The sequence below is a fragment of the Catharus ustulatus genome, chromosome 23, assembly GCF_009819885.2.
Source record: "Catharus ustulatus isolate bCatUst1 chromosome 23, bCatUst1.pri.v2, whole genome shotgun sequence".
Lineage (NCBI taxonomy): Eukaryota > Metazoa > Chordata > Aves > Passeriformes > Turdidae > Catharus > Catharus ustulatus.
This window is the reverse complement of record NC_046243.1, coordinates 112,545-125,114: the sequence shown is the minus strand read 5'-3', so window position 1 is coordinate 125,114 and position 12,570 is coordinate 112,545. Positions and strand designations below refer to the sequence as shown.

Sequence of the window (12,570 nt, the reverse complement as noted above, 5' to 3'; positions counted from 1 at the left end):
GAATCTGGGATCGACCTCGAAAATCTGGGAAATTTGGGATCAGTCTGGGACATTTGGGATCAGTCTGAGAAATTTGGGATCAGTCTGGAAATCTGGAATTGACCTGGAAAATCTGGGATCAGTCTGGGGAATTTGGGATTGGCCTGGGGAATTTGGGATCAGTGTGGAAATTTGGGATCGGCCTGGGGAATTTGGGATCAGTGTGGGGAATTTGGGATCAGTGTGGAAATTTGGGATCAGCCTGGAAAATCTGGGATCAGTGTGGGAAATGTGGGATCAGCTTGGGGAATTTGGGATCACCCTGGGGAATTTGGGATCGGCCCCTCCCTCCCTCGGGATGGGGTCAGAGGTTGCTGCCACCCCGAGGATATTTGGGACATTCCCAGAAAATTCGGGATTTTTGGGGATCCCCCAAAGCCGAGGGGAAGGAGGGCCCTGAACCCCCCCAGTCCCACCAGGATCCCCCTCCCAACACCCCCAAATCCCCAAATTCCCAAATCCCCAAATCCCAGAACCTCTGGCCCAGGGATTCTTTTTTCCTTTTTTTTTTCCTTTTTTTTTGTATTTTTATTTTTTTCCCAGGAATTCGATCCCCGGCGCGGAACCTCGAGCGCCGCCCCCGCCCTGGAGCGTTCCCAGATTTCTGAGATTTCTGCAGCTCCTCGGGACCCTCTGGAATTGCTGCAGCCTCAACCCCAGACCGGGAATTTTGGGGTTTGTCCATCCCCTTCCCGAGGGCCGAGAATTCCCCAAATTTTCCTGGATTTTGAATCCCAATCCCTGCTCTTCCCAGGGCTGGGAATCCTGGAGGTGTCCCCGGCCCCGAACCCTTTTTTTCTCATTTTTCCCCATTTTTTCCCTATTTTTCCCTTTTTTTTTCCCCTTTTTACCATTTTTTCCACATTTTTCCCCATTTTTATCCCGGGTTTCTCCCTTGGATCGGGCCGGATGCTTTGTGGATTTTGATTTGGGATTTTACTCCCCTCGAGGTTTTGGTTTCGAGGTTCCAGGAGGGAGTTTTGGGTGAATTAAAGTTTTATTTCGAATAAAAAAAAAAGCGGAATTTTCCGCTCCAAGACTCATCCCTGCACAAACATCGCCCTGGGATAAACAAACAGGAATTTTCCCGGGATAAACAGGAATTTTCCCGGGATAAACAGGAATTTTCCCGGGATAAACAAACAGGAATTTTCCCGGGATAAACAGGAATTTTCCCGGCAGGAGGGGGATTTATCCCGATAAATCGCAGGGATTCGCTCCCTGGGCTCCGCTCCCTCCTTTTTTTAGGGAGAATTCCTGAATTTCTGGTTTGGGATCCAGCCCGGAATCCACACAAAAATCCGGCTGGGAGCGCCCATCGCTCTTAATCAACTTCTGGATTAATTACTGAGGGATGAGATTGCTGGAAATAAATGATTTTAAATCCTTTTAAATCCTTTTAAATCCTTTTAAATCCTTTTAAATCCCGAGACCTCCTCCAGGGCGGTGCCGCCTCTCCCGGCGCATCCCGGGGCTGCGGGAATTTGGGGGAATTTGGGGGAATTTGGGGGAATTTGGGGGAATTTGGGGGAATTTGGGGGAATTTTGGGGAATTTTGGGGGATTTTTGGGATTTGGGGATTTGGGGGAGTTTGGGGAAATTTGGGGGAATTTTGGGAATTTGGGGAATTTGGGATATTTGGGGGAATTTGGGGAATTTTGGGTATTTGGGGTATTTGGGGGAATTTGGAGGAATTTGGGGAATTTGGGGGAATTTGGGGGAGTTTGGGGAATTTGGAGGAGTTTGAGGATTTGTGGAATTCGGGGGGTTTGGGAATTGGGGGAATTTGGGGGAATTTGGGGGATTTAGGGGATTTGGGGGACTTGGGGGATTTGGGGATTTGGGGGAATTGGGGGAATTTGGAGGAATTTGGGGTGTTTGGGGATTTGTGGAATTTGTGGAATTTGTGGAATTTGGCACCTGGACCCTGCGGCTGTTCCGGCTCTGGGGACATCGGGATGCGCCCCCTCCTCCTCCGAACATCCCAAAAAAAAATCCTCTGGGATCCCCTGGAATGTGCCCGGGAGGAAAATCGCGGAATTCCGGGATGGTTTGGGGTGGAAGGAACTGAAACCCCTCGGGTTATCCCGAGCTGCTCCCAGGGATTGGGGACATCCCAGAGGATCCTGCCAGGAAAAAAAAAAAAAAAACCCAAAACTTCTCCCGCACCCCAAAATTCCGTCTGTGCCTCCTCCTCCCCATCCCGAATTCTGCATCAGGTGAGGAAAACGCTTCCCAAAAATCAGAGCGGATTTGGGGTCCCCTCGAATCCCGGATTCTCCTCCCGCTAGAGGGCAACAGAAAACCGGGAAAAGCTCCGGGAAAAGCTCCGGGAAAAGCTCCGGGAAAAGCTCCGGGAAAAGCTCCGGGAAAAGCTCCGGGAAAAGCGCCGGGAAAAGCTCCGGGAAAGGGCCCGGAAGAGGCTCCGGGGCTGCTCCGGGTTCGGATCCGCACCCAAAAATCTCCCCCAGCCCAAACCCGCCCATCCCGAGGGGATTTCCCTGGATTTGCTGGGAATTCGCTCCCGGATTTGGCTTCCCAGGGAAAGGGGATGAGGAGAGGAAATAAAGGGATGTAAAAAATCCGGGTTTGCTCCTCAGGGTGGGGAAATCCCGGGTTTGGTCCGTGCCAAGTGAATTCCCGGTGTTCCAGCTTGTCCTGAAAGGAGGGAAAAGGAGAAACGGGATAAAAACCAACCGGGGATAAAAACCAACCCGGATCCCAACCCGGGATAAAAACCAACCCGGGATAAAAACCAACCCGGATCCCAACCCGGGAGAAAAACCAACCCGGATCCCAACCCGGGATAAAAACCAACCCGGATCCCGACCCGGGATAAAAACCAACCCGGGATAAAAACCAACCCGGATCCCAACCCGGGATAAAAACCAACCCGGATCCCAACCCGGGATAAAAACCAACCCGGGATAAAAACCAACCCGGATCCCGACCCGGGATAAAAACCAACCCGGATCCCGACCCGGGATAAAAACCAACCCGGATCCCGACCGGGGCCTCTGCTCGGGGATCTGAGCTATCCCTGTCCTGGTTCGGGATAAACGAGACCGAGGGGAGCAGAGGGAGGGATGGGGCAGAGCCGGGACAGAGCCGGGACAGAGCCAATCCCGGGATAGAGCCAATCCCGGGACAGAGCCAATCCCGGGACAGAGCCAATCCCGGGACAGAGCCGATCCCGGGACAGAGCCAATCCCATCCGGGACAGAGCCAATCCCGGGACAGAGCCAATCCCGGGACAGAGCCGGGACAGAGTCAATCCCGGGACAGAACCGATCCCGGGACAGAGCCAATCCCAGCCGGGACAGAGCCAGACCCGGGACAGAGCCGAACCTGGGACAGAATCGAATCCAGGACAGAGTCAATCCCGGGACAGAGCCAATCCCAGGACAGAACCGAACTCGAGACAGAGCCAATCCCAGCCGGGACAGAGCCGGGACAGAGTCAATCCCGGGAGAGAGTCAATCCCGGGCCAGAGCCAATCCCGGGACAGAGCCAATCCCAGCCGGGACAGAGCCAATCCCGGGACAGAGCCAATCCCAGCCGGGACAGAGCCAATCCCGGGACAGAGCCAATCCCGGGACAGAGCCAGACCCGGGACAGAGCCAGACCCGGAACAGAGCCAGACCCGGGACATAGCCAGACCCGGGACAGAGCCAATCCCGGGACAGAGCCAATCCCAGGCCAGAGCCGATCCCGAGCCGAGCCGAACCCGGGCCAGGGGGCGGTACCGAGGACAGAGCCGAGCACCCCCGCGGGTTATCCCCTATCCCAGTTCGCTCCCAGTTCTCCCAGTTCCCCCCCCAGCCTGGGCCGCTCCTCCCGAGGGAGCTCCAGGACCCCCCCGAGCCCCCGGGGACCCCCTCGGGGGGCTGTGCTGGGCCGCGGGCACCAAAGGGTTAATCCGGAGGTGCCGCTCGGGCCCCGAACCTGGAGGGGGAGGCGGGAGCGGGGCCGGAGAGAGCGGGGATGGAGAAAGGGATGGAGAAAAGGATGGAGAGAGAAGGAATGAAGGGAGAGAGGATGGAGCGAGCAGGGATGAAGCGAGAAGGGATGGAGAGAGAGAGGGGATGAAGAAAAGGATGGAGAGAAGGGATGGAGAGAGAGGATGGAGGGAGCAGGGATGCAGAGAGAGAGGATGGAGAGAGCAGGGATGCAGGGAGAGGGGATGGAGAGAGCAGGGATGCAGGGAGAGAGGATGCAGCGGAGTTTCCCCGAGACTCCGGCGAGCGGAGGGCGGGGAGCGGCCCGGGAGGGGGGCCGGGCGGGCAGGGGGACAGGGGAGGGGACAGCGGAGGGGACTCGGGGACAGCAGCGGCCGCAGGTGAAGCCGCCGCGCCTCGCCCGGAGCGGCCCCGCGGGGCCGGAGCTGCCGGGGCCACCATGGGCCGGGGGGGCCGTAGGGACTGGGGGACCCCCCCTTCCCCTCGCTGACGCTGGAGGAGAAGGGAGGGAAAGACGGAAAACGGAGGAAAATCCCGGAGAAACCCTCCCCGAAAGCGGAGCCGCGGAGAAGGCGGCGGCGCCGGCTGGAAAATGCATCTTCCTCGGAGCTGCGCCCTCCTCCTCCTCCTCCTGCTCCTCCAGGGCGGCATCGCGCTGCTGGTGAGCGCCGGGGAGCGGGGCAGGGGCACCGGGAGAGCGGGGCAGGGGCACCGGGAGAGCGGGGCAGGGGCACCGGGGGCTGCGGGCACCGGGGGGCAGAGCGGGCAGCGATCCCCGAATCCATCCCCGAATCCATCCCCGAATCCATCCCCGAATCCATCCCCGCGTCCCTGCGCATCCCCGGGGGAAACAACGCGTCCCAAAACTTCTGTGGGGAGCGGGCAGGGCTGGGCAGGGGGAGGCTCCGGATCACCCCCAAAACCCGCCCGTCCCCAGCCCCGTTCGGGAGCCCGGGGAGCGCTGGGGCAGCGCCGGGGCCGGGCCGGTTCTGGGCTCCGCTCGCCGCTGCCTCCCCAGCCCTGGGCACTCGGGGCTTTGCTGGGTCCCCCTGCCCCGGGCGATGGAGCTGCAGCACCCCTGGGTGCCCCCAGCCCCCCTGGAGGGGCCGATTTGGGGGTTCCGGGAGCGGAGTTGGCAGAGGAGAGCGGGGACAGCTCCCGGGGTGGCAGCTCCGCTCTGCTGTCCCTTGTCCCGTCTCTTGTCCCGTCTCTTGTCCCGTCCCTTGTCCCGTCCCTTGTACCCCCATCCCGGGTGTCCCCGGGCCCTGGCGGGGTTGGAGGGGCCGTGCCGGGGCAGGGGATGGGGCTGAGGGCGCGGGGAGGGCACCGGAGCCTGGCCCGGGTACCGGAGCTGAGCCCTGAGCCCACTCAGACCGAACCGGGACCGTCCCGGGTACCGGAGCTGAGCCCCGAGCCTGTCCCGGGTACCGGAGCTGATCCCCGAGCCTGTCCCGGGTACCGGAGCTGAGCCCCGAGCCTGTCCCGGGTACCGGAGCTGAGCCCCGAGCCCGTCCCGGGTACCGGAGCTGAGCCCCGAGCCTGTCCCGGGTACCGGAGCTGAGCCCCGAGCCTGTCCCGGGTACCGGAGCTGAGCCCCGAGCCCGTCCCGGGTACCGGAGCTGAGCCCCGAGCCTGTCCCGGGTACCGGAGCTGTGCCCGGAGCCCGCTCAGACCGAACCGGGACCGTCCCGGCCCCGCACACCCAGCCCGGAGCATCCCGCAGGGAGCAGCGCTGGGAAATGAGAGAGAAAACAAAACCGAGAATGGGGGGAAATGGGGAAGGGGCTGGGCAGGGCTCGGTGACACCCCCAGCCCCAGATGTTCCCTGTCCCTGTCCAGGTGTGCTGCGCTCCAGCGGCTCCGGGCGAGCCGGGGCTGGGGGAGCTGCGGGAGCCGCGGGAGCTGCGGGAGCCGAGGGAGCTGCGGGGGCTGCCGGAGCTGCTGCCCCCAAAGCCTCTCCCGAAGCCGGAGCGGAGCCTCGCGGGGCCGGGCAGCGGCTCCGGGCAGCTCGGGGCGGTTCTGCAGAACCGGGACCCGGCGGCGGCCCCGGGCAGGCTGCAGAAGCTTTTCGGCTGGGGAGATTTCTACTCCAACATCAAGACGGTGAAGCTGAACCTGCTGATCACGGGCAAGGTCGTGGATCACGGCAACGGCACCGTCAGCGTTTTCTTCCAGCACAACTCCACGGGCCACGGCAACATCTCGGTGAGCCTCGTGCCTCCCACCAAGGCCGTGCAGTTCGACCTGGAGCAGCAAATCTTCATCGAGGCCAAGGAGTCCAAGGTGTTGAATTGCCGGGTGGAGTCTGAGCAGGTGGCCCGGGCCAGGAAAACCTCGCTGTGCACCTTCGACCCGGCCAAGACGTGCTCGCAGGAGCACACGCAGAGCCGGGCGGCCTGGCTGTGCTCGCAGCCCTTCCGAGCCGTGTGCGTGTACATCACCTTCTACAGCAGCGATTACCGCCTGGCGCAGAAGGTGTGTCCGGACTTCCACAGCCACAGCCACAGCCGGCCCTACTTCCCCTCGGGGTGAAGATCCCGCAGTTCCCGGCCTGGAGCAGCGATTCCAGCGATTCTCGGGGCGGGGGGGAGGGATGGGGGTGGATCTGGAGCGGGGGATGCTCCCTGCGAGGTGTAGGTGGGGAGGAAAAGGAGAAAAATTCTGCTTTACCCCGTGGGAAAAGGGGCAGCGACAGCGCCAGAGCTGGGCCGGGTTTGGAGAGACTGGGATGGGTTTGGGGTGTGGGAATAGGACACAGAACCGGGCTGGGAGATGCAGAGACTGGGATGGGTTTGGGATGTGGGAATAGGACACAGAACTGGGGTTTGGAGAGACTGGGATGGGTTTGGGGTGCTGGAATGGGACACAGAACTGGGGTTTGGAGAGACTGGGATGGGTTTGGGATGTGGGAATAGAACACAGAACCGGGGTCTGGAGAGACTGGGATGGGTTTGGGGTGCGGGAATAGGACACAGAACTGGGGTTTGGAGAGACTGGGATGGGTTTGGGGTACGGGAACAGGACACAGAACTGGGGTCTGGAGAGACTGGGATGGGTTTGGGGTGCAGGAACAGGACACGGAGCCTCCTCGGTGCTGTAATGGGTCACACTGGGGTGGGGTTGGTGGCTCCGGGTAAAGGAGGAAGGGTCGGGACACCTGGAGAGCTCGGGAAGGGGGAAAGCACCCGGCGGTGCCACCAGGGCAGTCCCGCTCCCCCAAACCCGGGGCTGCAGCAACTGGGGAGGAGCTGATCCATGGGGAGGAGCTGATCCATGGGGATGCGCTCTCCCAGCTCCCGGGATGGGGATGAGCTCTCCCAGCTCCCAGGATGAGCTCTCCCAGCTCCCGGGATGGGGATAAGCCGGGACCAGCGGGGCTGTCCCCACCCGGGCCGGTGCCGGGGGCGGTTCGGGGGCTCGGGGCCGCGATCCCGGGCGGGCTCGGTGTGCGGGCACAGCGGGGGATGAGCGGGGCTCCTCCGGGCACTGTCCTGATCCCTGTCCTGATCCTTGTTCTGATCCCGGTCCTAATCCTTGTTCTGATCCCTGCCCAAATCCCTGCCTGGATCCTTGCCGGGATCCATACCCAAATTCTGCCTTAATCCCTGCCCAGATCCCTGCCCAAATTTGGATCCAAATTTGGATCCATACTCGGATCGTTTCCCCAGTCCCTGTCCTGGATCCCTGCCTGGATCCCTGTCCTGGATCCTGTCCCTGATCCCTCCCCCAGTCCCTGTCCCGGCTCCTGTCCCTGATCCCAGCCGTGATCCCTGTCCTGGATCCCAGCTTGGATCCTTACCCTGATCCCTTTTCCAGCTCCTTTCCCCAATCCCTGTCCCAGATCCATACCCTGATCCCAACCCAGATCCCTGTCCCAGATCCATACCCTGATCCCTGTCCCAGATCCATACCCTGATCCCTGTCCCAGATCCCTGTCCCAGATCCATACCCCGATCCCTGTCCCAGATCCATACCCTGATCCCTGTCCCAGATCCATACCCTGATCCCTGTCCCAGATCCATACCCTGATCCCTGTCCCAGATCCCTGTCCCAGATCCATACCCTGATCCCTGTCCCAGATCCCTGTCCCAGATCCATACCCCGATCCCTGTCCCAGATCCATACCCTGATCCCAGCCTGGATCCATACCCTGATCCCAGCCCAGATCCCTGTCCCAGATCCATACCCTGATCCCTGTCCCAGATCCCTGTCCCAGATCCATACCCCGATCCCTGTCCCAGATCCATACCCTGATCCCTGTCCCAGATCCATACCCTGATCCCTGTCCCAGATCCCTGTCCCAGATCCATACCCTGATCCCTGTCCCAGATCCCTGTCCCAGATCCATACCCTGATCCCTGTCCCAGATCCATACCCTGATCCCTGTCCCAGATCCCTGTCCCAGATCCATACCCCGATCCCTGTCCCAGATCCATACCCTGATCCCTGTCCCAGATCCATACCCTGATCCCTGTCCCAGATCCCTGTCCCAGATCCATACCCCGATCCCTGTCCCAGATCCATACCCTGATCCCTGTCCCAGATCCATACCCTGATCCCAGCCCTGATCCCTGTCCCGGATCCATTCCCCGATCCCTGTCCCAGATCCCACCCCGATCCCTGTCCCAGATCCCACCCCGATCCCTGTCCCGGATCCCAGCCCTGATCCATACCCCGATCCCTGTCCCAGATCCATTCCCCGATCCCTGTCCCAGATCCATACCCTGATCCCAGCCCCGATCCCACCCCGATCCCTGTCCCGGATCCACACTGATCCCAGTCCAGCTCCCACCCCGATCCCTGTCCCGGGATTCGGTTCCCAGGGCAGGATCAGAGCCCGCCCCGTGCCCTGGAACGGGAATAAAGCACCGAGGTGGCACCGAGGCACGGCCGAGATTTCATGGAATGTGGGCAGGGCTGGGAACGAGGGACGGCCGCGAGCCAGGGCCTGGGGCTGGGCTTTGGGCTGCCAGGACCTGCCAGGCTCGGCTTTGGGCTGCCAGGACCTGCCAGGCTCGGCTTTGGGCTGCCAGGGCCTGGGGCTGGGCTTTGGGCTGCCAGGGCCTGCCAGGCTCGGCTTTGGGCTGCCAGGACCTGCCAGGTTCGGCTTTGGGCTGCCAGGACCTGCCAGGTTCGGCTTTGGGCTGCCAGGACCTGGGGCTGGGCTCGGCTTTGGGCTGCCAGGACCTGGGGCTGGACTCGGCTTTGGGCTGCCAGGACCTGGGGCTGGGCTGGGCTTTGGGCTGCCAGGGCCTGGGGCTGGGCTTTGGGCTGCCAGGGCCTGGGGCTGGGCTTTGGGCTGCCAGGACCTGCCAGGCTCGGCTTTGGGCTGCCAGGTCCTGGGGCTGGGCTTGGGGCTGCCAGGACCTGCCAGGTTCGGCTTTGGGCTGCCAGGACCTGCCAGGCTCGGCTTTGGGCTGCCAGGACCTGCCAGGCTCGGCTTTGGGCTGCCAGGACCTGCCAGGTTCGGCTTTGGGCTGCCAGGACCTGCCAGGCTCGGCTTTGGGCTGCCAGGGCCTGGGGCTGGGCTCGGCTTTGGGCTGCCAGGACCTGCCAGGTTCGGCTTTGGGCTGCCAGGACCTGCCAGGCTCGGCTTTGGGCTGCCAGGGCCTGGGGCTGGGCTCGGCTTTGGGCTGCCAGGACCTGCCAGGCTCCCAAACTCCCTTCCAGCTGCTGCAAATCCCAATTTCCTCCCTTTCCTGGGAGTCCAAACCCCAGGTTCCTGTTTTTGTTATTCCAAATTTCCTTCTTTTCCCAGGAATCCAAACCCCAGGTTCCCATTTCTGTGCTATTCCAAATTTTCATCTTTTCCCAGGAATCCAAATCCCAGGTTCTTGTTTTTGTGATATTCCAAATTTCCTCCTTTTCCCGGGAGTCCAAACCCCAGGTTCTCATTTTTGTGTTACTCCAAATTTCCTCCCTTTCCCAGGAATCCAAACCTAAGCTCCCATTTTTGTGTTATTCCAAATTTCCTCCCTTTGCAGGAATCCAAATCCCAGGTTCTTGTTTTTGTGATATTCCAAATTTCCTCCTTTCCCAGGAATCCAAACCCCAGGTTCTCATTTTTGTTATTCCAAATTTTCTTCTTTTTCCCAAGAATCCAAACTCCAGGTTCCCATTTTTATGTTATTCCAAATTTCCTCTCGTTTTTGTGATATTCCCAATTTCCTCCCTTTCCCAGGAATTGAAATTCCAGGCTCTTGTTTCTGTGTCATTCCAAATTTTCTTCTTTTCCCAGGAATCCAAACCCCAGGTTCTCATTTTTGTTATTCCAAATTTTCTTCTTTTCCCCAGGAATCCAAACCCCAGGTTCCCATTTTTATGCTATTCCAAATTTCCTCTCGTTTTTGTGATATTCCAAATTTCCTCCCTTTGCAGGAATCCAAATCCCAGGTTCTTGTTTTTGTGATATTCCAAATTTCCTTTCGTTTCTGTGCTATTCCAGATTTCCTCCTTTTCCCAGGAATCCAAACCCCAGGTTCCCATTTCTCTGCTATTCCCATTTTCCCCCATTTCTGTGCTATTCCCATTTTCCTTGATTTTTCTGTGCTATTCCCGATTTCCTCCCCCTCCCAGCCATCCCCATTTCAGTCTCTCACCTATCCAGGCATCCCCAGCTGCCAGGTGTTCCCAAATCCCGGATATCCAAATTTCAGGCTCCTATTTTTGGGGCATTCCCAACCTCCTCCCCTTCCCAGCCATCCAAATTTCCAGCTCCTGCTTCCCCTCCTCCAGAAAAACCCAAAAAAAGCCAATTCCTTCTTTTTCCCCCCAAATTTCCCCAAATCCAGAGCACCCAAAATTCCTCCCTGCTCTTCCAGGACAGGTCCTGACCCTGGAGAAGGGTTTCAAAAATTCCCAAAATTTATTTATTTATTCCTTTATTTCCCAATTCCATCCGTTCAGGAGCTCCCACATCCGGCCAGGAGCCCCCAAAGTTTGGGAAAAGCTCCTGGAAATTTCCAGGAAATATCAGGAGAGATGTTTGGGGTGGGAGAGGGGAGGGAGAGGAGGGGGGGAAATGTGGGGGATTCCAAAAATTCCCTGAGGTTTGGGGTTTGCTGGAGGGAGGAGACGCAAAAATTGTGGAAATCCCCTTGGGGTGACACATCAAAATAAATAAATAAATAAATAAAATTTAAAAAAATTAAAAAAGGAATAAAAGGGAAAATAAAGCCCCAAAAGCACAGGGAAGTTGGAGAAATTGGGAAATTGGGAAATTGGGAAATTGGGAAGTTGGGAAATTGGGAAATTGGGGGTGGGAGGAGGCTCCGAGGGACACGGAGCTGCGGCTCTGAGGAGACCAGGACCACGGGGAGGAGAGTTCTGGAGAGTTCCGGAGAGTTCCTGAGAGTTCTGGAGAGTTCTGGAGAATTCCTGAGAGTTCTGGAGAGTTCCTGAGAGTTCTGGAGAATTCCTGAGAGTTCTGGAGAGTTCCTGAGAGTTCCTGAGAGTTCTGGAGAATTCCTGCTCCGGGAGCTGTGGGAGCAGCAGCGCCCGAGGAAAAACCCAAACGTGCACCAAAAACCTGCACCCAAAGCCCAAATCCCAAACCCCAAATCCCACATCCCAAACCCCAAATCCAAACCTGCATCTCAATCTCTGCATGCCAAATCCCACATCCCAAACCTGCACCTCAAATCCCACATTCCAAACTCAGCATCCCAATCCCAAACCCACACTGCAAACCCCAAATCCAATCCCTGCATCCCAAACCCGGCAACCCAATCCCTGCATCCCAAATCCCAAATCCCAAATCCCAATCAAAATCTGCACCCAAACCCCAAATCCCAAACCCCAAATTCCAAACCTGCACCCCAAACCTGCCCTCCAAACCCTAAATCCCAAATCCCAAACCCACACTCCAAACCCCAAATCCAAACCCTGCATCCCAAACCCGGCAACCCAATCTCTGCATCCCAAAACCCACATCCCAAAACCCAAACCTGCACACCAAATCCCACATCCCAAACCTGCACACCAAATCCCAAACCCCAAAACCCAAATTCCAACCCTGCACCCAAACCCCAAATCCAAACCTGCATCCCAAAACTCAAATCCCAATCCCTGCATTCCAAACCTGCATCCCAATCTCTGCATCCCAATCCCAAACCCCAATCCAAACCTGCATCCCAAACCCCAAATCCCAATCCCCAAACCCCAAATCCCAATCCCAAACTCCCACCCCAAATCCCACATCTCAAACCCCAAACCTGCATCCCAATCCCTCCATCCCAAATCCCAACCCCTGCATCCCAAACCATAAATCCCAAATCCCTGCACCCCAATCCCAAACCTGCACCCCAAATCCCAAACCCCAAATCCCAAATCCAAACCTGCATCCCAAACCCATCCCCAGGAGCGGTGGGGGAGGCAAAGTGGGAGCGATTATCCCAGAATTCCCAATTATCCCAGAATGAACAATTATCCCTGAATTCCCAATTATCCCAGAATTCCCAATTATCCCTGAAATTCCCAATTATCCCAGAATTCCCAATTAACCCAGAATTCCAGATTATCCCAGAATGAACAATTATCCCAGAATGAACAATTATCCCAGAATTCCCAATTA

At 58.4% G+C, this 12,570-nt stretch overlaps 1 protein-coding gene and 1 long non-coding RNA gene across 2 annotated transcripts; one reads left to right on the top strand and one right to left on the bottom strand.

Moving 5' to 3' along the window:
• The first annotated feature begins 4,365 nt into the window (after nucleotides 1-4,365).
• NXPH3 (neurexophilin 3) lies at nucleotides 4,366-6,599 on the top strand. The gene is made up of 2 exons (XM_033078612.2): nucleotides 4,366-4,659; nucleotides 5,838-6,599. Exons 1-2 carry the CDS (start codon nucleotides 4,591-4,593, stop codon nucleotides 6,528-6,530), a joined length of 762 nt encoding a protein of 253 aa, XP_032934503.1. The 5' UTR covers nucleotides 4,366-4,590; the 3' UTR covers nucleotides 6,531-6,599.
• Nucleotides 6,600-8,776: 2,177 nt separating this feature from the next.
• On the bottom strand, nucleotides 8,777-9,791 carry LOC117006562. Its single transcript, XR_004420007.1, has 3 exons — nucleotides 9,486-9,791; nucleotides 9,153-9,185; nucleotides 8,777-9,034 (listed from the first exon to the last, which is right to left on the bottom strand). It is a non-coding gene; the product is annotated as an uncharacterized LOC117006562 (long non-coding RNA).
• Nucleotides 9,792-12,570: the final 2,779 nt, after the last annotated feature.

What these genes read in the sequence shown, in the direction of transcription:
- NXPH3 (XM_033078612.2), top strand. Translation starts at nt 4,591, where the DNA reads ATGCATCTTCCTCGGAGCTGCGCCCTCCTCCTCCTCCTCCTGCTCCTC. An exon ending in AGGGCGGCATCGCGCTGCTG is followed by an intron (nt 4,660 to 5,837) that starts GTGAGCGCCGGG and finishes GTCCCTGTCCAG; the next exon opens with GTGTGCTGCGCTCCAGCGGC.